A 24,791-nucleotide genomic window follows, 5' to 3' on the forward strand; every position below is an offset into this window, starting at 1 on the left:
GCTATTGCATGAAAATTCTTGCTGGCTGCATGACACAACAAATGATAAAAAATATATATTACGCACAGGTGGAATCACTGTTGAGATACAGCATAATTTTTTTGGGCAACTCACCAGACTGCAGAAGTTGCTTTATTGTCCAAAAAAGAATTATAAGGACCACAGGAAATGTAACTACTAGGAACTCATGCAGGCAACTATTTAACGACCTACAAATTCTTCCACTACTTTGTTTATATATTTTGGAAGTTACGTATTTCTTGTAGATTAAAACTGAAGAAACTGCAAAAATGTGAGAAATTAAGGAGATGGGACCTGGATAAACTGAAAGAACCAGAGGTTGTACAGAGTTTCAGAGAGAGCATAAGGGAACAATTGACAGGAATAGGGGAAAGAAATACAGTAGAAGAAGGATGGGTAGCTCTGAGGGATGTAGTAGTGAAGGCAGCAGAGGATAAAGTAGGTACAAAGACGAGGGCTGCTAGAAATCCTTGGGTAACAGAAGAAATATTGAATTTAATTGATGAAAGGAGAAAATATAAAAATGCAGTAAATGAAGCAGGCAAAAAGGAATACAAACGTCTCAAAAATGAGATCGACAGGAAGTGCAAAATGGCTAAACAGGGATGGCTAGAGGACAAATGTAAGGATGTAGAAGCTTATCTCACTAGGGGTAAGATAGATACTGCCTACAGGAAAATTAAAGAGACCTTTGGAGAGAAGAGAACCACGTGTATGAATATCAAGAGCCCAGATGGCAGCCCAGTTCTAAGCAAAGAAGGGAAGGCAGAAAGGTGGAAGGAGTATATAGAAGGTTTATACAAGGGCGATGTACTTGAGGACAATATTATGGAAATAGAAGAGGATGTAGATGAAGACGAAATGGGAGATACGATACTGCGTGAAGAGTTTGACAGAGCACTGAAAGACCTGAGTCGAAACAAGGCCCCCGGAGTAGACAACATTCCATTAGAACTACTGACGGCCTTGGGAGAGCCAGTCATGACAAAACTCTACCAGCTGGTGAGCAAGATGTATGAGACAGGCGAAATACCCTCAGACTTCAAGAAGAATATAATAATTACAATCCCAAAGAAAGCAGGTGCTGACAGATGTGAAAATTACCGAACTATCAGTTTAATAAGCCACGGCTGCAAAATACTAACGCGAATTCTTTACAGACGAATGGAAAAACTGGTAGATGCAGACCTCGGGGAGGATCAGTTTGGATTCCGTCGAAATGTTGGAACACGTGAGGCAATACTGACCTTACGACTTATCTTAGAAGAAAGATTAAGAAAAGGCAAACCTACGTTTCTAGCATTTGTAGACTTAGAGAAAGCTTTTGACAATGTTGACTGGAATACTCTTTTTCAAATTCTAAAGGTGGCAGGGGTAAAATACAGGGAGCGAAAGGCTATTTGCAATTTGTACAGAAACCAGATGGCAGTAATAAGAGTCGAGGGGGATGAAAGGGAAGCAGTGGTTGGGAAAGGAGTGAGACAGGGTTGTAGCCTCTCCCTGATGTTATTCAATCTGTATATTGAGCAAGCAGTAAAGGAAACAAAAGAAAAATTTGGAGTAGGTATTAAAATTCATGGAGACGAAGTAAAAACTTTGAGGTTCGCCGATGACATTGTAATTCTGTCAGAGACGGCAAAGGACTTGGAAGAGCAGTTGAACGGAATGGACAGTGTCTTGAAAGGAGGATATAAGATGAACATTAACAAAAGCAAAACGAGGATAATGGAATGTAGTCAAATTAAATCGGGTGATGCTGAGGGAATTAGATTAGGATATGAGACACTTAAAGTAGTAAAGGAGTTTTGCTATTTAGGAAGTAAAATAACTGATGATGGTCGAAGTAGAGAGGATATAAAATGTAGACTGGCAATGGCAAGGAAAGCGTTTCTGAAGAAGAGAAATTTGTTAACATCGAATATAGATTTATGTATCAGGAAGTCGTTTCTGAAAGTATTTGTTTGGAGTGTAGCCATGTATGGAAGTGAAACATGGATGATTACTAGTTTGGACAAGAAGAGAATAGAAGCTTTCGAAATGTGGTGCTACAGAAGAATACTGAAGATAAGGTGGATAGATCACGTAACTAATGAGGAGGTATTGAATAGGATTGGGGAGAAGAGAAGTTTGTGGCACAACTTGACTAGAAGAAGGGATCGGTTGGTAGGACATGTTTTGAGGCATCAAGGGATCACAAATTTAGCATTGGAGGGCAGCGTGGAGGGTAAAAATCGTAGAGGGAGACCGAGAGATGAGTACACTAAGCAGATTCAGAAGGATGTAGGTTGCAGTAGGTACTGGGAGATGAAGCAGCTTGCACAGGATAGAGTAGCATGGAGAGCTGCATCAAACCAGTCTCAGGACTGAAGACAACAACAACAACAACAACAACAACGTATTTCTTTAAGAAAATAACGGACACTGAAGAGCAACTAGTGCAAGAAAATGAAACAATTATTTTATAAGCACAATACATGACAGAAAATGGAACTGCATAGTGAATATGCAAAAACAAAACTTAGACACTATGAGCCCTTAATAGCAGGGAAAAAACTTTACTTCAGTCACTAACATAGTCAGTGTTAGTGTATGTCATATAATTTGCAAATATTTTCTAATCATTAAATTTGTATGAATTGTACAAATGCAAACGCTGTAAACTATAGTCACGAAGATGCCACAAAAACTGTAACTATTACTCTGCTTGTTTAATTAAAAAGAGTAATTGTTGTAAATTCATAAGAAAAGTGCCATGATGTAATGTACATTTTGCTTCCTTTAAAAAAAAAAAAACTGCACGCTGTTATCAACACAATGATGTTAAAAAGCCTCTTGCTTTTCAACTAGAAAACCGATATAAGTTCTTGAGAAGAGCATTAAGACAGTAATCTGAATGTACCCTTTTTTCACAGTTTTATGTATATAAACTTATTTATATCCAAACATCCCAGCCGCCCCATTGTAGCTGGTTACCAAGCCCCCGCAGAACGTATCTCTGCCTACGTAGATCAACACCTTCAACCCATTACATGCAGTCTCCCATCCTTCATCAAAGACACCAACCACTTTCTCGAACGCCTGGAATCCTTACCCAGTCTGTTACAGCCAGAAACCATCCTTGTAACCATTGATGCCACTTCCCTATACACAAATATCCCACACGTCCAGGGCCCCGCTGCAATGGAGCACTTCCTTTCACGCCGATCACCTGCCACCCTACCTAAAACCTCTTTCCTCATCACCTTAGCCAGCTTCATCCTGACCCACAACTACTTCACTTTTGAAGGCCAGACATACCAGCAATTAAAGGGGACAGCCATGGGCACCAGGATGGCCCCCTCGTATGCCAACCTATTTATGGGTCGCTTAGAAGAAGCCTTCTTGGTTACCCAAGCCTGGACTCTCAGTGAAGAAGAACTCCAGAATTTCCTCTCCAACCTCAACTCCTTTGGTTCCATCAGATTCATCTGGTCCTACTCCAAACCCCATGCCATTTCCTAGACATTGACCTCCATCTGTCCAATGGCCAGCTTCACACATCCATCCACATCAAACCCACCAACAAGCAGCATTATGACAGCTGCCACACATTCCATATCAAACGGTTCCTTCCCTACAGCCTAGGCCTTCGTGGCAAACAAATCTGCTCCAGTTCTGAATCCCTGAACCAGTACACCAACAACAGAAGCAAATAACCAGAGCCACTTCCCCATCCCCTGAAACCCAAAACCTCTCTCAGAAGAACACCAAAAGTGCCCCACTTGTGACTGGATACTTCCCGGGACTGGATCAGACTCTGAATGTGGCTCTCCAGCAGGGATACAACTTCCTCAAATCCTGCCCAGAAATGAGATCCATCCTTCATTAAATACTGCCCACTCCACCAAGAGTGTCTTTCCGCCGTCCACCTAACCTTCATACCTCTTGGTTCATCCCTAGGAAATCCCCAAACCACCTTCCCTACCCTCTGGCTCCTACCCTTGTAACCACCCCCAGTGTAAAACCTGTCCCATGCACCCTCCCACCACCACCTACTCCAGTCCTGTAATCCGGAAGGTGTACACGATCAAAGGCAGAGCCACGTGTGAAACCACCCACGTGATTTACCAACTGACCTGCCTACACTGTGACGCTTTCTATGTGGGAATGACCAGCAACAAATTGTCCATTCGCATGAATGGACACAGGCAGACAGTGTTTGTTGGTAACGAGGATCACCCCATGGCTAAACATGCCTTGGTGCACGGCCAGCACATCTTGGCACAGTGTTACACAGTTCGGGTTATCTGGATACTTCCCACTAACACCAACCTATCCGAACTCCGGAGATGAGAACTTTCCCTCCAATATATCATCTCTTCCCGTTATCCACCAGGCCTCAATCTCCGCTAATTTCAAGTTGCTGCCACTCATACCTCACCTGTCATTCAACAACATCTTTGCCTCTGCACTTCCGCATCGACTGACATCTCTGCCGAACTCTTTGCCTTTAAATATGTCTACTTGTGTCTGTTAATGTGTGGATGGATATGTGTGTGTGTGCGCGAGAGTGTATACCTGTCCTTTTTTTCCCCCTAAGGTAAATCTTTCCGCTCACGGGATTGGAATGACTCCTTACCCCCTCCCTTAAAACCCACATCCTTTCATCTTTCCCTCTCCTTCCCTCCTTCCGGATGAAGCAACCGTGGGTTGCGAAAGCTCGAAATTTTGTTTGTGTGTTTTTTTAATTGTGCCTATCTACCAGCGCTTTCCCGTTTGATAAGTCATGGAATCTTTGTTTTTAATATAACTTATTTATATTGTAATAGATACATGAGGGTGGTTGAAAAGTTCTCGCAATCACCATGAGAGATCAGCACTAGTGCAATGAGTTGTTCACTTTATATTCAGTGACCTGCTGCCTGTAAACACGTGCTGCATCAGTGCTCTTGGAAGAGCTGTGGCGTTGATGTGCCTCTGTTGTTGTTCCCGCATAGTGATTTGCGAAGATGGAAAAAAATTGAGCTTCAAACAGTGATTAAGTACTTTATAAAGCCAATATGTGTCACTACTCCAGAAATCATTGCAAAAGTGCACAAAATGGTCATAGAGGATCACCAATTGAAAGTGCATGAAATTGTTCATGCTTTCCAGACGTCATCTGAAAGGGTATATCACATTTTAACTGAAGATTTAGAAATGAAAAAAAAAAATCTGCTAGACTGGTGGCGCAACTCTTGACAGTGGATTAAAAATGCATGAGAATGGATATATTGGAACAATGTTTGGCCTGTTTTAGGAGAAACGAACAAGATTTTTTCGCAAGAGAGCTTCTGTAAAGTCTGGAAGGTAGGAGATGAGGTACTGGCGTAAGTGAAGCTGTGTGGACAGGGCATGAGTCGTGCTTGGGTAGCTCAATTGGTAGAGCACTTGCCTGTGAAAGACAAAGGTCCCGAGTTCAAGTCTCGGTCCAGCACACAGTTTTAATCAGCCAGGAAGTTTCGTATCAGCGCACACTCCGCTGCAAAGTGAAAATCTCATTCTGGAAAATTTTTTGTGCTGGTTTGCGACCACAGATGAAACTTGGGTGCACTACTTTACCTCAGAGGCAAAACAATCAAAGCAGTGGAAACATGCTGATTCTCCTCCACCAAAGAAAGCAAAGACAATTCCTTTGGTGGGAAAGGCCACAGCATCAGTATTCTGGGATACGGAGGGGATTATGTTGGTAGATTATCTCCCCATTGGGCAAACAATTGCTGGAGAATTCTATGCTGACCTCCTGGACAAATTGCACCAAAAGATACGTGAAAAAAGGCCAGGTTTAGCAAGGAAGAAAGTCATCTTCCATCAAGACAATGCGTGATGCACACATGTGCTGTCGCCAAGCCAAAATTACACGAACTAAGGTACAAATTGTGGTCACACCTGCCTCATTCACCTGATATGGCTCCATCAGACCTTTTCAAACCACCCTCATAAATTCGTAATTATCACATAAATTCATGTTGTTTCATATCATCATCTCACAAAAATTTATCCCTCCAATACCAGTTTGTAAGTATGTACAAAAATCGTGAAATGGACCAATAAAACAATTAATTAATTAATTAATTAGCTACAGGTGAGTGGCTGCCATTATCCTAGCTCTTTTAACTGTTCCAGTCAGCAAAGAAACTGTCCTTGAACAGATATTGATAATTATTTATGGAGGAATAGGGTAAAGTAACTGTTAACAATTGAAAATTTTTGAACATTGTGCTTCTGCTCTTGTACGGACATAGGTATAAAAGCTTCAGTTTGTATTCATGGTTATTTTGGATGTATGAGACTTGCTGTTGTGGCATGGGTAATGATGAACTTTATTGATCACATTCTTTATATTCAGAATCACAGTAAATGTAAATTGTTAGTACTTACATGATAAACAATAGCCAGAATGAATATGGTGATTGAGGGCAGACTTCCACTCACCAAAATGACAAAACGATGAAAGTGAACAAGCAAATACAATAGTAATAATTACTGTTACGCAACCGAACATTCCCATTTCTTTGCAACAAAAGAATGTTTTATGATACATCAAAAACAGACCTTTTACACCGCAGCTTAAGTGATGAAGTGCCAATGTGAACAGCTTCTGTTTTAAAAAAAAGTTCAATACATCAACAGTACTCATTTATCTTTCCTCTGTCTGTCTACTAATTATTAATTTATTTTTAAGATTACTGATGCCTGCCCTCATTATCAAAATTATAACACCCACAGACAAAAGAGTACGCAGAAATAACGAGACTGACTGTAAGAACAGCTTGTTGGGGTATCAACCCAGCTGTCTATTAAGGCTGAGTTTAGACCCTTGAGTAGTATACTTGATTCATTAGCAAATAATATAGTTTCTGAATCAGCATTTAAATCATTGTGGCACATACTTCATAGTTATTTCGTGGTTGCAAGGAGAAACGTAACAAAGTGGTCAGAAACAGTCTGAAAACCTTGTGAGGGTATCGTAGGCCAAGTAGCTCTGAGAAATAAGTGTTACAAAAATATTCAATATGTTGCACAATTTGTGAATTAATTAGCACTGACGTTAGCCAATCAAGTCTTTGCATGCGTGGGCAAATTCAAGTACTTGCATGGGCTAAAATAAAGTAATGCACAGACATCATAGGGTCCACGAGTTACCACTTGTACAAATGCCCATTACTAGTTACAATGTACCTTTTTCAGAAGTGATAAATTTAAGGTAGGTGAGCAAAAGTTATGTTTGTTCAGCTTGAGGAAACCGAACGAAAAACAAGTCTGGCAACACTGTCTCTGGCAGACTGCTTGAATTTGCACATGCAACGATATGACTGGCAAACTTCAATGCTAAATGACTCGGAAACAGTGTAACATATAGAATTTTTTCTTAACAATTACTTCTCAGCACAGCCTCCCCTGCAAGACCCTTACAAGCTTTTCAGACTGTTTCTGGCCACTCTGTATATGTGTTTCGTGGTGACTTTCGAGTTGCACAGAACTAGGAGAAGTTGTAGTGTAAAATTTCTGATCACTTGCTAGGAGAAGTTGTAGCGTAAAATTTCTGATCACTTGACCAGATTAATGTCCTGTGTTACATTTCAAACCTCGCAACAGTAGAGACAGCATATTCACATGTTTGATGGTGGTCTTTGTCACCTCGGTCATTAAGCTCATCAGTAAACCTGGTGCTATTCGAGAAGAGGTGACTATTTGCCAATAGTGTCAAGTTTTATCCTCTCTCTTCTATCGTCATCATTAGTAGAACACTATATATTCTCACCACATTCATCTTCATGAGCTGCAGGTAAGTGATATGCACAACAAGCCACCCACAAGGAGAAATAAATAAAAAATAATAAATTTAAAACCAAGTACTGACATTAGTTGCAGATAATAGGAGACATCATGGATTGCAATAGGCAGGATCAAATACTAATGGTAGGGAAAGATTTAGAAATCAGTGACAGTGTAACCACTTAATACACGTACACTAATAAATAAATCGCACAGCAAATAATGTACCAAAATCAGTTCAGTAAAACGTGAACATTGTAACATACATCACCAAGGGAAGCACAAAAATATAAAAAGAGCTACAAAATTTTTTAGATGTCAGATCTCACAGAAATGTACAAATCACTTTAAAATCATGATATAACCATCCAAAAATATGGAAGAACTATCTACCCTCAACATGGAATCCCTCAAATTACACAATAAGTAAATTATAAATTTAAAAATGTGCCATCAATTGGTAAACTCAACACACACAATTCTTTGCTAAAAATTTGAAAGCAGTACATTCTGTTCTCCCTAAAGCTTGTATTAGTTAACAGCAACTTGTGGGTTTCTGTTGCATATTTGAAGTCGGTGAAATTTGTTAAAAAACATCAAACTTGTTCAAGCTGGACTGTCCACACCACTAGCTTGAGACTTGAAAACAATAATACGGATTGTTTAAAGCTTAAGGCTCATTCATGGAACTTATGTTTTTAGATATTTTTAGGTGTTCTCCAAACAGTAAATGCTTTTTTTTTTACATCTACCTCCATTAGGATAAATTCAACTTTACGGGAAGAGGTTGTCAGCCTCATGCCCAGCCCCAACTCGGAGCACCAGAATTTTCCCTTGGCATTTACTCCCCTGGGGATGGTTGGCTCTTCTCACCTACAGAGCCACCCCCCCCCCCCCCCCCCCCCATGTGAGATACAATTTGTCTAGCTCCTCTATTGAGGCCTTTCCAACTTGTGTGACCCTCCTAGGGATGACAGTTACTGCTAAAACAACCGGCTTTTGGATATACCATTTGTTCATCTCCAGTTTACCCTGAATGTTAAAGCCATTTAAAATAACTGGTTTCTGAAACATCTGATTTACAGTTTTTTATTAATATTATTTCCAGTAATCATGTAAACTTCAAGCAAAGATCGAAAAATTCTGTGAAGGTGAAGAAGTAGAAGATCTCTATCGATATGAGGTTGATGCTGGATCAGAAATCAGTCTCACTGTCTCCAGCAGAGACATGAAAGGTGAAGGGAATGGGTGCGGCTATAGTAAGAGTGAAAGCTCCAATGACGGCAGCAAGAAACTTCCATACAGAACAGGTGGTAGCTGGTAAAAGGTACATTACTATCTCAGTAATGCTGTACTGATTCTTATGTCATTTGTTGCTAGTCTCAAACTGTTGGCATTGTTGTTAAAATAGCACGGAACACATTTCCCATTATCTATGACAATCCAATATTCCAAAGCAATGGAAATTTTAGGAATAAACAACACTCATTTTTTTAAAAAAAGTATGTGACAATCTATACAGAAATAAGACTTTCCTTAGCATGAATGATTTTGAGATCCCACTAAAATTAGTGGGGGTGCCAGAAGCAACAGTCTGCATGGTCGAAATAGGAAAAAAAGAGTTGAGGAGAGTTCTATGTACGGAGCGGCTGTGACAGAGAGAGGTGATTTCTACACTGCAATTTAACTTACCACTACAGAATGTAATTCGACAAATGCCAACAGATCTACAGGGCAAGTATTTAGAGGGCAAGTCTAAGTGGTGACATACGGTGATGATGCAGCATTAATTGCAAGGAATGCATCAGTTTTGAAGGATAATTATTCTGCCTTCGGAATGCCTTTTCAATGAAAATAATCGAGGGAGAACATCGAAGAGTGGAAGAGTTTATATATTTAGGTTCAATAACACAGAAGACAGATAGGATAGCAGTAGAAATTCAAGGAAGGATGTCAAGTGGAAACTGGTGTTATTGTTCCTTGTGGAATGTATTCAAGTCGAGAAATGTTAGTATGAATAAAAAAATTAAAAAAACAAAAATATGGTTACATTAATGCAAGGATCAGAAGCCCGGAAAGACTACAAAGGAAGAAGGCTGGTTGTTGAGATGAAAATGCAAGATTTTGAGAAAAATATTTGGGTCAGTGAGAGAGGAAGAAAGCTGGAGAATAAGGACAAACACAGAACTACGCTATTTGAACAGATGAATTTTGTTGTTGTGGTCTTCAGTCCAGAGATTGGTTTGATGCAGCTTCCCACGCTACTCTATCTCTCATATCCTTCCGAATCTGCTCAGTGTATTCATTTCTTGGTTTCCCTCAACAATTTTTATCCTCCACACTTTCCTTCAATACTAAATTGGTGATATCTTAGAATGTGTCCTACCAATCGATCCCTTTTTCTAGACAAACTGTGCCACAATTTATTCTTCTCCCCTATTCTATTCAGTATCACCTTATTAGTTATGTGATCTACCCATCTAATCTTCAGCATTCTTCTGTAGCACCACATTTTGAAAGCTCCTATTCTCTTCTTGTCTACACTGTTTATTGTCCATGTTTCACTACCATACATGGCTACACTCCATACAAATACTTTCAGAAATGACTTCCTGACACTTAAATCTATGCTCAATGTTAACAAATTTCTCTTCTTCATTAACACTTATCTTGCCATTGGCAGTCTACATTGTATGCCCCCTCTACTTCGACCATCATCAGTTATTTTACTGCCCAAATAGCAAAACTCATCTACTATTTTAAGCGTCTCATTTGCTAATCTAATTCCTTCAGCATCACCTGATTAATTCGACTACATTCCATTACCCTCGTTTTGCTATTGTTGATGTCCTCCTTTCAAGACACTGTCCATCTCGTTCAGCTGCTCTTCCATGTGCTTTGCTGTCTCTGACAGTATGACAAAGAACAGATGAATAATGCAAAGAAAATCTAGCAAAGACGAATCTGGTCGTATAAAGAGAATGCCAGAAACTCTTGAATGTTACGAAGGTGTGTACAGGAAAGCTTGACGGGAGAAGAGGAAGACCCGGGAAAAGGTGGCTTGAAGATATAGGAGGGGATCTCAAAGCAATGGGCTGAGGAGCTGCAGGGGAAAGCAACGGATATGGATGAACGGAGGCAGGTATCTAGAGGCCAAGTTTCTAAAAAGACTGTAGAGCTGACCAAGCTGAAAGTACCTGGATATCAGCATTTGAAATATATATTCACTGAACAGGCAGCAAAAATGACTACATAGCTTGAAGGACTTCAGAATATGGAGGAAATAAACATCAAGACACTCATTCCAAGGCCATTCCTGCAAACTAGAAATGATGATAGTTCAGCTCGTACAGTTCATACCAAAATGTTAGTACAACATAATTCTAAGAAGAAATATTTTTAAAAAAATTGTTGGTGCTCTACTCTGTCTCTCTGCACATATGGCATTGCAAACCACACCAACATTAAGTCATGGGTCAAAGTACGTTCAGTTAACTCAAATCAGGAGGGTGGGAGGGGGTGGGGAGAGGGAGACAGAGAGAGAGAGAGAGAGAGAGAGAGAGAGAGAGAGAGAGAGAGAACATGTTCACACATACAGACAAAAGTAACTGCTGATAACTTGTAAAAAAAGTATTGTACTCATAGGAAAACTGATCAAATCACAATTTTAAAATTTTAATATCCAGTAGGTCCACATAAGGAAGTGAATACCACCATCAGCACATTATGCTCTAAAGCTTTTTGTAAAAAGTAAGCAACAACTCATGCAATGAGACAACATTCTATCCATGAATACTTCCAATCCTAAATTGTATCTACAGGAGTAAAACTCACATGTCTTAGCAATAATTATGCATAATGTACAAACGAGAATGAATAACAACTTGTTTAAATAGTTTTGCACCTGAAATATACTATCATACTATCCCCACCAAACTTTAGTTCATATTAAGGAAATCGGGGTAACAGCAGCAGCAGCAGTGTGTGTGTGTGTGTGTGTGTGTGTGTGTGTGTGTGTGTGTGTGTGTGTGTGCGCGCGCACGTGGGGGGGGAGCACATGCACATCTTCCAGCTCATGCAAGGATTCATTTGAATGCTAGTCAAGTTTTCAGCCTTGTTTCAAGTGTCTTCCAATAACACATCTTCTCTACTATTTGGCAAGTTTTTACCTTTACTCCTTAAACCATTTAAAATAACAGGAGCTGAACAGAAAAATATAGACACAAGGAAGGTAATTAAAAAGAAACTGTGTCCAATTGAGGAAATACTTCAATGTAGGGAAAGATAGATCGCTACTTACCATAAAGATAACACGCTAAGTTGCCGAGAGGCACAACTTATACATAAGCTTTCAGCCACACCCTTTTCTGGAAAAAGAGAAACACGCACCATTCACTTGCCTAAGCAAGCACACCTCATGTGCACATGACCACCAACTCTGCCAGACTGGCCCAAGCTGCTGGTGTTGGCAGTTGTGTGTGTGAGATGTGCCTCCTTGTGTGAAGTCCAAGTGTTTTTTTAAATATGTCTGTCTGCAACTTAGTATGCTATCTTTGTGATAAGTTGCAAGCTACCTTTTCTTACACTGTTGATATTCCTACCTGGAGTTTCCATTGTTTGAAGTAATACTTCAGTTGATCAACTAAAGGAGTACGTAAAAAATCAAAGAAATGAAAGGAATAAAGCAATATGTCACAAACACATTAAATCAACAGGAAGTGAAGGAAGACAATGCAAAACAGCCTCAGCTGAAGCATGGAAAAACTGAAAAGCAAAGGATCATTAGGACACATGAAACACACAGAAAACTCTAGATAACTTCCCGAAAATTTAAAGCGTAAGTGGTGCTATCAAATGTGTAAAATAACTTCTATGATAATGTGAAAGAGATACTTTGAGGACCTTTACAAAGGCTGGTAACTTCCTGATAGTATGATAGAAGAACAACTCAGTGTTGATTTGGAATATTGCAATCAAAGTTTGACAAACCTTCATAAAACCTGCAATCAAACAATGCAGAAGGCACAAGTAACATTTCTGCAGAATTTCTTAGGACACTGGGGAGAAGTGATAAACAAGCCTGTATTCAGGTTATGTGTGTAGAATCTATGAGGCAACAGACAATAAAATTTTTGGAAGAATATCATTCATATGATCCAGAAAATAGCTCATACAGCCAAGTTGCTGATCAGTATAATGTACGGAAAAATGGAAGAGGAAACTAGTGGTCTGTTAGATGATGTTCCGTTGGCTTCAGGAGAGATAAAGGCACCAACAGAAAGTTCTGACATTACAATTCACAATGGAGGCAAGAAGTAAGTAAACTGAACTTTCTTATGGTTTTACAGTCTAGATAAACCACATGGCAATGTCAATGAGTTGTGGTGCAATACATTTGAATTCCTTAGTTAAGTAAGTATGCACTACAGGTAAGGATGGGTAATATACATAAGAACACAAAAGGGACAATAATAATGGGTCATTCCATGTCAAGTATCCTAGTTTAGAACATGCTCCCAGCTCCACCATCTTCAATTTTGATGAAATTTATAGTGTGTACCTGAGGGATCTGATGAACTTCCGCAAAGATTCAGGTTCACATGTAACTTGATTCAGGTACTAGAGCCATTTTTGTGAAGACCACTTTTTTGGAGACGGAAAAGTCACAAAGAAATCAACAGCATGCCACTGTTCTTAATCTAAGTCTCTTGCTTTTGGGCATAGTTGATCAACGTTTTGAGCTCCACACACAAATGATGCATGTAAAGTTCAGAAAGCAATGCTTTTGGCATAATCTCATTTCGAAGTGGGCAACAAATCCTGTTGTGACAAATTTGCCTCACACTTTAACAAGGCATGTCTGTCTGACTGTTCGATATTTCACAAATTAGGGTCTAGTTTGTGTGTTTAATTACTGTTCTACCATCCTGCAAATTTTCTAAAAAAAGTGAATGTACCAAATTATACTTGTGTTCAAAGTTGTTGTCTCAAAATGGACACATTCATTAACACCAGTCAATAAAGAACTTTTCATTCTATTAGAAATACTTATTTCCATTTTGGTGTCTCTCTGAGTAAAGTGAAAAATTGACATTTTATTGATTACAAGACCATTGTTTCAATATTAACTGTGTTGTTTATTTGGTGATTAATAAAAATTTAAATAGCTTTATGATAAGTTCATTGCTACATTTAACTGTACTAAAAGCTACTACATAATTCTTTTGTCAATACTAACTGTACACTCATTAATTTTCTTTCTTTTCTTTCTTTAGGACTCAACAATTTGATGTTAGTGTTTCAATCTTATCAAGTCGTTATTAAAACGGAGAAACGAGATCAAGTCAATGTATGCAGTTATAGAAATGCTGATTCCCCATGCCATTTAATGACACATAGTGCCTTAAAAGGACTGAAAGTTTCATTAGATCAACAAGAACTGCTTACTCGATGCAGTGGTTCACATACAACTGAAAATGCTCAGCTATGCTTCTATCATGCAGCTTTGGTCCCACAAAGTTTTGAATTTTTGCAAAGATCGTGCTGCAACCCTTTTGGTACGAAAAACCAAACTGCATGAAAAAGTTTGCACTCAATCAATTTGGAAACATCTGACCAGCTAAAAAGGATAACCATGTATGATATTAAACAAGTCTGCAAACTGTGCCTATACTATATAAAAGAATCTGATACAATGAAATATTCACAAATGGAAGTTACATCTCAATTGGATGACGGTGATGAGATTAATGTTTCTCACAATTTGAAAGCAAGCTTAACAGCTGTTGGAATATCACTACTAAAATTTCAACAAATTGGTGCAAGGAATACAAAGGACTATGCAAAGAGAAAAATGTATCAAGTTGAAGGTGTAATTATTAAGAAAATTGCAGCAGTTGGAGGATTTATCCCAGTGAACTGGAGCAACCATGTGTAAGCAAACAATACTTGACTTGCTAGAGTGCAGCCAGCTGATTCAAGAATTGAAAGTTAAATTACGTACATCTAATCATAATGAGAAAATTCAAATTCTGATCTTAGTTCCCTAAGACGGTCTATCAAAAATACTGCGGAGGACTTTTGCGTCCCAGAAAGAATGGTAAGAAAGGGTAGAAAGTTAAAAGCTGAACAGGAAATACTTGAACAGAGCAAAGATAAATGTGGAAAAAAGCTTTCTGAGACTGTGAAGGCAAGAGTCACAGAGAATTTTAATGATGAAGGATTTGGCCGGATTTGTTCAGATAAAAAGGACTGTACTACTGTTCAAATAGATGGATAGAAGGTTCAAAAATAAAAGTACTTGTTTCTGAGCGACTTAAAAGAAAGATTTGTTGGTTATTGCAATAAAATGTACAGGAAATTGGATTTTCCAAATTTTGTGGATTAAGGAGGAGGAGGAGATTAGTGTTTAACGTCCCGTCGAAAACGAGGTCATTAGAGACGGAGCTCAAGCTCGGATGAGGAAAGGATGGGGAAGGGAATTGGCCGTGCCCTTTCAAAGGAACCATCCCGGCATTTGCCTGAAGCGATTTAGGGAAATCACGGAAAACCTAAATCAGGATGGCGGGAGACAGGAATGAACAGTCTTCCTTCCGAATGCGAGTCCAGTGTGCTAACCACTGCGCCACCTCACTCGATTTTGTGAATTAAGGCCAACATGGAGTGTGACTGTACGTGCAGCTGATTCACACTCAGTTTACGTCGGCACAATACATTAGAGTGTGAAACTAATTTTGGCACACGGTCCAATATAAGATGATTACAAAGTTTTACTGAGCAAAATAGACTGTAATCTTGGAACGATGGATTGCATGCTTCATCGCTGAGAAGTATGTCCAATAACAGAAGCTCTAAAGGAATATTTGGTAAGTGTTTTAGCATAGACTGATCTTGAGGATCCTATTCAGTTTAAACAGAGGATTCACAATGACAGAGATACACTTGAATCCAGAGAAACAGCAGTTGAAGAATTCACTGGAGAATTAGTTACAAAACTTTTGGCCCTTTCTACTCACCATGTCATTGAAAAGCATCAGAGCAAGCATTTGCAATTGACTAAAGAAGGTATCAAACTAGGAGAATTGATTACATTAATGGATTTTGCTGAAAATTATTCTTTAGTTGTCCAAGATGTAGTTCAAGGATTTCACTTGAACATACCCGAGATATGTTACATTCATTTTACTACAATGATAATGAATAACTAAGAAGCATCAGCTACTGTGTAATGAGTGATTATCTCTGACATGATAAAGCTGCAGCGCATGCGTTTTTAACCGACTTCATCAAACCCCTGAAGTGCGCTTTCACAGAAATTAAGCATATTCCTTATTTTAGTGACAGTCCTGCTGCCCAGTATGAAAAGTTCAAGAACTTCCTACATCTTTTCCATCATCAGAAGGATTTGGCATTACTGTAGAATGGATTTTTTTTGTTTGGAAGAAGCCAGGGGAAATCACTATGTGATGGAATTGGGGACACAGTTAAGCGTTTAGTGCCAAAAGGTAGCCTCCAGCGTTCAGTCGAAAACCAACCTTAACACCAACTGATCTGTTTGAATACTGCAAAGCATATATGCACGGCATTGAATTTATTTATAGCAAAAAATAAATTACTGAAGATGCAAAAACTGACCAAGAAAAGCATTTTGAGGACAGATGTACAGTTTCTGGTATAAGAGAGCATCACCATTATGGGCCAATTAATGAAAAAGTGACTACAGAGTACCAGATGATACATTGCCCTGCATAACAAATGTTGACCGAAATGCTAAAGTTACTTCTAAGCATGTTGCCATTAGTGAACTACAACCTGGTCGGTATGTTGCTTGTATTTAAGATGGAAATACAAAATATCTGTGAAGTTTCATATGAAGAAAAAGATGCCTTGACTAGTTTCATGCATACTCATGGAGCTGCTCAATCATTTTATTGGCCTGCTGGAAGAGAAACACGCTGGATTCCAGAAGAACAGACAACTGCAGCCATTCCAGTTCCAGCTGCATCAATGATGGGGCAGCAATACAGTTCACCGGAAGAAAAGTTTGGATATAAGCAACAAATTTAACAATGGAAAATCGAAGATGGAATGTAACAATATAATTAAAAGGATAGTTGCTACCCACCATGTAGTGGAGACACAATCACACAAAGGCACAACAAAATGACTGTCGGAAATTTAGCTTTTGGACAACAAGGCCTCTGTCGAAAATAGTCAACACACACACACACACACACACACACACACACACACACACACACACACACACACGTAACATAAGAAAGACTATCTCTATGTATGTACATCCAGAACAACATTGTATGAAAATGAATCATGTATGGTAGGAAACCCAGGTAAGAAGAGAATCAAAACAACTGAGACCTGGTGTTAAAGACGGATGCTGAAAATTAATTGGTATTATTAGATAAAGATAGTGGTGGTTCTCAACAGAATCACAAAAGAAAGACATATGTGGAAAATACTTACTATAACAAAGGATCGTATAACTTGATATGAGTTCTGGCAGCAAGAAATAATCCTACAGTTCTAGAGGAAAACAGAGAATATTAGGATCACACTAAGCTTTCAATACAGCTTCCCCAACTCCAACTCTCAACCTAACTGTCATCTTTCAACCTAACCAAGGCCCTGAACTACGCAACAGATCAGTGTGTCATCACATCCTACATTCCAAAAAATAATGCAGTTGCTAAAAAATGTTGTCAGTGTTCTGTTCTACTCCTGTTTGTGGATGTATGACCAATTGTGCCATATGATAATGTCATGTGATGAAACAGACTTCCAGTATCATCAGGTTCAGCTGACTCGAATGTTGTGTCCAAGTGCTACTCTGAGATGAAGAGAATGGCACAGGAGAGGAAACCTTCAAATCAGTTGGGGAAAAAAGAGGGGGAAGGGAAGGGGGAGATGCATCAGCAGCAATATTTCCAAAAATGAAATTATGAAATCCCAAAAATCAGTAAGAAGTAAGAAAACAGAAATAATAAACTGAACAGTATAAAGCAAGTAGCATAGGAATATCTTTGGGATGATTTCTTATTTTCCAAAACTTTTTAATTCTTAACAGGATAATGGCAGCCCTCCTCTTATTGTCTTAGCAACAAACACACTATAAAATGAAATATTACCACTAGGTCAAACAATGTATGAGAGAGTGAGTCTTTTTATTGACAGTATTTAGTACATGGGTCATTCCATGTCAAGGGGACCAGGGGTCCCTATTCAGCCGTCTCCAAATTTAATGAAATTTGGTGCAGATGTTCTATATGGACTTTGGTGGCTACATACCAAAATTTCAGTTCAGTATCTTCAGTGTTTGAATTCTTAGGGGATTTTAAAGAGAGGCTACTCACCTCCGCATCAACTTTTCGTGCAGAATCACACCATGGTGAAAATTAGGGATTTTGCCATACCTAAATATACATACAAGCCTCTACAGTGGCTAAAAAATTTGTCACGCAATTCTGAGAGCCATGGTTTGATCGACCACTGCTTCTTTTCATATCAGCCAATCATGGCAGAACTTCAGATAGCTATTCCTACCAATAATGTCTGTATATCAATCAAATTTAACTATCACTGGATGCCCAGTTGAAAAGATATGCATCTGCAAAGTTGGCCAAAATTTTAGGGTATTTTTGAGGGGCAATATCTCAACTGAGTCTTCTGCAATCCTCTTTTTCTTGCTACAGCTGGAAAAAGCATGCTTTAAGCTTTCAAAGAAATATTGTTTAATTTCTGGATCTTTCAGTTTGACGAGTAAGAATACGTTTCGCAAGTTATTTTAGCACTTCGAGAAGATTGAAAAGTCAAATATTTTGCACATTGAGTCCCGTAATTAATTATTTTTTTGAGTGTATAACTCAGTTTGAAACATTAATTTAATAGATGACATAAAAGCAAGTAATGTAAAAAACAAAGAAAATTTGCAGAACAAAAATACTAAAAGAGTCAGTTCCATTTTTGGTTAAGAATTTCTACAATTCTGTCAATGACAGATTGTGGATAATTGTATTATCTTCCTGGTGGTGATATGTTGCTTAGGAATCCAGCAGGTATCTTCAGCAGTCGGCCAATGGAAGGAACGAGCAGGACCGTGTGTGTGTGTGTGTGTGTGTGTGTGTGTGTGTGTGTGTGTGTGTGTGTGGGCGCGCGCGCGCACGCGCATAAAGCTGATAGGGACATCTTGTTGATCACGTGAAAACTCACGTTTCCAACCCACCAAAAATTGCCATACATACAAGTAACATACTGTTCTGGTTGTAAACTTGGAATTGAGACTGCTGGAATTTCTTCATCTGCTTCGAAGGCATTAACTGCGAATGCTGTAGCATCACTGGAAACTTTGCTTACTCAGAGCTGATTAAATTAATTGATTTTCTCTTGTTGCAGATACTGTATGTCCCATTGTAAACTTCATTTCTTGATCTGGGTGGATTTTTTCAATTTTTTCTTTTGACACACAAAAAATCTTTACTATCATCACAGAATTTGAATAAATCACATGGAGTCAATATTTGGTTATTTAAGACCCTCTACAGACTAGTACAGGCTGTACATCCTTTGTCTGTTCCTCCAATATCAACACAAGGCAATTTACTGTGGCGTGTTCCAAAAAACTTCCATTTGGCAGTGATGCCAAAATCCTTTTCGTGCAGGCATAAATCAATGTAATTTTTGAAATTCTTATATTGAGCAGCTGAATCATCACTAAAGTAATAAATGTTCTTATTATTTTCAGTCTTCGTCCTTAAATAGGCTGTCAACTTTATTTCAAAGAAAAGGAAAGCAATGGTATTATGACAGAACAGTCACTGACCATATGGATGCTAATATTCTGACATTCTTTGCCATCGAAATAGACATCAGACACATGAAATGTGACCTGACTATTGTCCCAATGGAATCCTTGCATGGTATCCTGAACAACAAATGAATAATTCTCAGCAAAATCTATCAATATAATTAATTCATTTTCTGCAAGATTTCTTTTTAGCCGCTTAAGATATAAACTTTGGTATTCTGACACAAAGTGATGGCTTCTTAAACCAGTAATTTTCAAAATCAATGCCTCCATGAAATCTTCAAAAGTTCTCTGGTAAGTTTCCAATGTGTGTCTGCCAGCATGGACCCACTGCTTGTATTCCATTGTTTCTTCAGGGTCATAGTCTTCAAGAAAAGCCTCTAGCTGCATTTTTTCTGGACATTCCTCACAATGTTGGAGCATAATTTATTGTAAAAATTCCAAGCTGTGTAAAGTTTTCTTCATCAAATCCTCGTAGTCGTCTTGGATGGATGTTGCTGAAGCCAACATTAATTTGACATTTTGATGAATTGCATGAACACATACTGAATGTGATCCAGAAGCACCAGCTGTACTACACCATTTCGGCCTGAGCTCACAAAATTTTGAGAAGCTTAGTTCATTTCCATATTGCTTACAATGAGCAATGAACATTTATTTAAGCAAATAAAGTGAGGACATTTTGTTTTATTTCATCAATGAGCTTTTCCCCCTTTTTGGTTTGCAGGTGGTGCCAAAATCCTGTGTTACATCTTTAGTTTCCTGGCCTCCTTCAACATCTTAGCTGAAACTGCAAATTCTTTAGCGATTTTTCAGCAGTGCAGCTATTTAGGGCCAGGGTCAAAATTTGAAATTTACTGCTATTGCCTGAAGTTTAAGATTAAGTTGTTCAATTAAGATGTCCACACCTTTACAACATTTATGGCACTCTTCCATTTGTATCTGAGCAGTAACTATCTGGCTCACACCAGCAACTGCAATGCTACCTTGGCCTTTCAGACATTTGCACTTATGTATCCCATTGAATCCCTTTTGCTGATCTGCTAAAGCTTTGGTAGTGATTCTTCAAGTGATGATAACGAAGTGTTAGCAGTAAATCAAGCATCAACAACACCCATGTATTCAGTGGATGGTGATTCTTGCTTATCTTGGTGGGATGATTCTTTTTGGACATTTCATGTCTATATTTGGTACAAATTTTCTGACCAGATTTAAAAGCTTCATTAGTTAGTAACTTCAACTTATGAGACACTGCAGTGTTTACAAGTTTTATATGTTTTTCTTTACCAAATGGGTTGCAGAAATTCTGTAGGAACTGAAATTTTGTCATCAACAAGGCATTCTGGTATGAAAAAAATTTGGGCATCTTCAGTAACACCAAACCCAGACCTACATTGAAAAAGATCCCTGTCAATTGGTGACATTTCCTTAACTGATTGTAGTTCCCTTTTGCCATAATAGAATTGTGATGGCTACAGAGAATATTAAGTGTCATTTTTAAATAAAATATAAAATTAGGCCATCAAAACATATTGTTTTTGTGCCTACCTTCAGCTACAACAATGATTACTGGTTAGTGAAACACTCAGCACTCAACACTACGATTGTAGAGTGTCAACAACAAAGTTTACACTGCACAAAAGAGTGGCACTGTGAAAATTTCCAATAATGAAAGCAGCAATTGAAAGTGGTTATTCAGAAATGTATATCACTGCTGTGAGGGTAGAGCCTTAAAAAAACTATCGCTGCTTTAAAATACCAATGGAAACAGAGTGAAAATGCATTGTAGGGGTAAATCCTTCTAAAGCAACACAACATTCCATTATGACCTTCTAGATTTTATTATCTTCAAGGCACTTTGTGAGGGTTTATTATATTTATATTCTACACTGTAAAATCAAGTAAAAACACTTCTTATTAGCATAATTACTTTCCCTAAACCACATGAAAATCTTACACTATTGAGACACTAAAATAACACATTTTTTATTTACGGCTTCAAATTGTATTAGGCCTAATTTTTGTATTTATCAGTAATCCACTTTCCCTACTTTTGACAGATATTCTTACTCATCAATAGGCAAGATACCAGAAATTAAACAGTACAGCTTTCAAAGCTTAAATGATACTCTATCCAGCTGTGAAGGACAGGGGGGGGGGGGGGTGAAGAAGACACAGTTGAGATATTGCCCCTCCCCCCCCCCCCCAAAAAAAATAGCCTAAAATTTGCAATTAGAAAATTTTAGCCAACTTTGCAGACGCACATCTTTTCATCTGAGCATCCAGTGCTAATTAAATTTGATTGATATATAAACATCATAGGTAGGAATAGAGATCTGAAGTTCTGGCGTGATTTGCTCATACGGAAAGTAGCAGGGGTTGGTCAAACCATGGCTCTCAGAATAACGCGACGAATTTTTTTAGCCACTTTAGAGACTTGTATCAAAATTTAGGTATGTCTAAATCCATAACTTCTGCCATGTTGTGATTCAGCATAAAAAGCTGTCTATGTATATTAAAGCAAAGGCCAAATGTTTGCTGGAACTTTTAAAAGAAGCCTAGCAAAGTTGGCACATTTGCACCTTCGTACATGATGTGGAGGCGAGTAACCTCTCTTTAAAATCCCCTACAACTTCAACCACAGAAGATACTGGTCTGAAACTTGGTATATAACCATCAAAGACCATGTAGAACCTTCACATCAAATTTCATTAGATTTGGAGATGATCGAGTGGGGACACTTTTTAATATTGGTCCCTTTAATGTGGAATGACCCACATAAGAAATACTATCATGTTAGACCAACCCAAGTCCACAGCCACAGCACTTCTGATATTCCATATGATGCTGATGCACTATGTACTAAACTCTTACAAGCATTCAAACACAAAACTATGACAGTGCTGTCTTTTAATGTAGCATTATACTTTCTTTGGCTTATGAGTGGTAACCCGATCTACTCCTAAATTATAGAGTGCAATAAAAATTTCATTAAATTATCTTTTTAGTTTTCTCAGTAAACAAAGCAATGGTTCAAATGGCTCTGAGCACTATGGAACTCAACTGCTGTAGTCATTAGTCCCCTAGAACTTAGAACTACTTAAACCTAACTAACATAAGGACATCACACACATCCATGCCCGAGGCAGGATTGGAACCTGCGACCGTAGCAGTCGCACGTTTCCGGACTGTGCGCCTAGAACCGCGAGACCACTGCGGCCGGCTAAACAAAGCACTACAATACCAATGTTTGTGAAGTAGAACAAAAAGAACAATATACTATACGATAATCTCATGTATAGTCTAGAAAGCAACAACAACTAGTAATAATTTACAAGATACTATAATAAATAAAATTTAATACAAAGAAAGGATGACTTACCAAGTCTTTCATACATGTCAGAACTGTCTGACTTGTCTTTCTTCCCTGAAGAAACAAAGTTTCTTTGGGATCTTCTATTAATTTTGATTCTCGACTCTGAAGAATTTTCTTTCCTCGATGAGTCTTTGCTTTCCTAAAATAATTATTATGCATTAATTCGTGTGAAACGGTAAAAATGATACCAGTTTTACTTCTTAATCATGCAAACACATAAATACCAGAACAATCTGAGGCTGCATTTGTAGTAATGGGTCTGTGTACAACAAAGATAAGGCTTTAGAATGTTGATACCAATAATAAAATAGAATTTTATGACACGTCCATTTCACATAATATTATCTTTAACATGTCACAATGGGTTTAAAATTCCACTAAATTTCAACCAACCATTCCTACACAATAATACTTTGTGGTACGCTAAAAATGTGACTCGATGCAAGTGGAAACTGTAATTGACAGTTCTTCACTTTGTATCTCTATTGAAGACCTTGCTGGTTGCCAAACGAATAATGGATAAAGAAATACTATTCAAACTTAAGTTTTGAAACAATTATGCCATTGCTTTAATTTTCATTATGTAAACGTAAAACATATTTGGAGACTAGGCCTAGAACTTTACGTAACACAATTTTCAACCACAAAGGATCAAATACAAGTCAACAAGATTTACTTCATCTAAAACTAGTATTTTTAAATCAATAAGCGCTGTCTCGTTTTCGCCTTCCGCCCACTCAGAAAATCATAGATTTTCAAATCACAAAAAGGTTCTTATTTTTTCACGCATAGCAGCCAAGACTAAATTTCTGTGTTATCTTGTTTTTCTACTACACTCACTTTATACGCTGAATTACACCCATTTTCTTCAATACCACGTGGGATACACTGTTTACTAAACACAAATCAGTGATCACTGAAGTTTCACTGCAAAGAAGTCAATAGGCCAGAGATCACACGTACGAGGAACACCGAGTATTATAAACATGGAGGTAAAAATAAGAGTAGTTGTCATGACGTCACAAACTTGAAGCCGACCCAAGTGAAGATCCGCCATATTAGCTACTCCAAACCATTCACTTCTGGTGGTTTGATTTCGTGTAGTCGCGAAGTGTTATGATAAAGAAATGCCGGCTTGCGTTGCTTACAGGTGTACTAACTCTTCTGATTGTAGTCTAAAGTTTAAACAAATCACGTTTCATTCGTAAGAGGGCTTATTTCAGCGCTATTTTCTTACATATACTTGAAATTCTGATGCACTGTAAAGTTTTGCAGTATGGTTTTATTTCTGTGATTTGACGTTAGATTTCCGATGAATCCAACGCGAAGAGCTCTCTGGAAATGAGCAATACACTTGGTTTTCATTGTTTGGTTATTCCCAAGTAACTGAAAAGTCCTGGCAAGAAATATCCTGGAAATGGGGACTAATGTTTTAAAATGCAATGACTTAATACAAAAGTAATGTAACTACGTGCAGTTAGTTAAATCTTCAGTAAAATGTGTGGAACACCTGTTACAGTGGTTAAATTATAAGTACTTCAAGGGTTACATATTTGTTAAAGCCAAGTTCCCTATCTAAGTCCAGGCTATTTAGATCATTACATTAATCACTGTGTTGTCGCGTTACCGTGTAAATTGCTGTTATTTGCCGCACTGAGTGTCACTTGGTAGGTACAATTTAAAAACAAACCACACGTGTAAACTAGAATGGGCCTGACAATCTTAAATTCAGTTCTTTTCCTTCGTAATTTAACGAACCTTTCACTTTGTTGA

At 38.2% G+C, this 24,791-nt stretch overlaps 1 protein-coding gene across 1 annotated transcript in view; it reads right to left on the reverse strand.

Moving 5' to 3' along the window:
* LOC126281898 (ribosome production factor 2 homolog) overlaps window positions 1-23,971 on the reverse strand; it is a 51,580-nt gene extending 27,609 nt beyond the window's left edge. The window contains exons 1-2 of the mRNA XM_049981220.1: window positions 23,859-23,971; window positions 23,025-23,157 (exon numbers count right to left, since the gene is read on the reverse strand). Of these exons, the coding sequence (XP_049837177.1) occupies window positions 23,025-23,157; window positions 23,859-23,881 (156 nt within the window). The 5' untranslated portion in view covers window positions 23,882-23,971. The remainder of the gene's footprint in view (window positions 1-23,024; window positions 23,158-23,858) is intronic.
* Window positions 23,972-24,791: the final 820 nt, after the last annotated feature.

Source organism: Schistocerca gregaria, chromosome 7, assembly GCF_023897955.1.
Source record: "Schistocerca gregaria isolate iqSchGreg1 chromosome 7, iqSchGreg1.2, whole genome shotgun sequence".
NCBI lineage: Eukaryota > Metazoa > Arthropoda > Insecta > Orthoptera > Acrididae > Schistocerca > Schistocerca gregaria.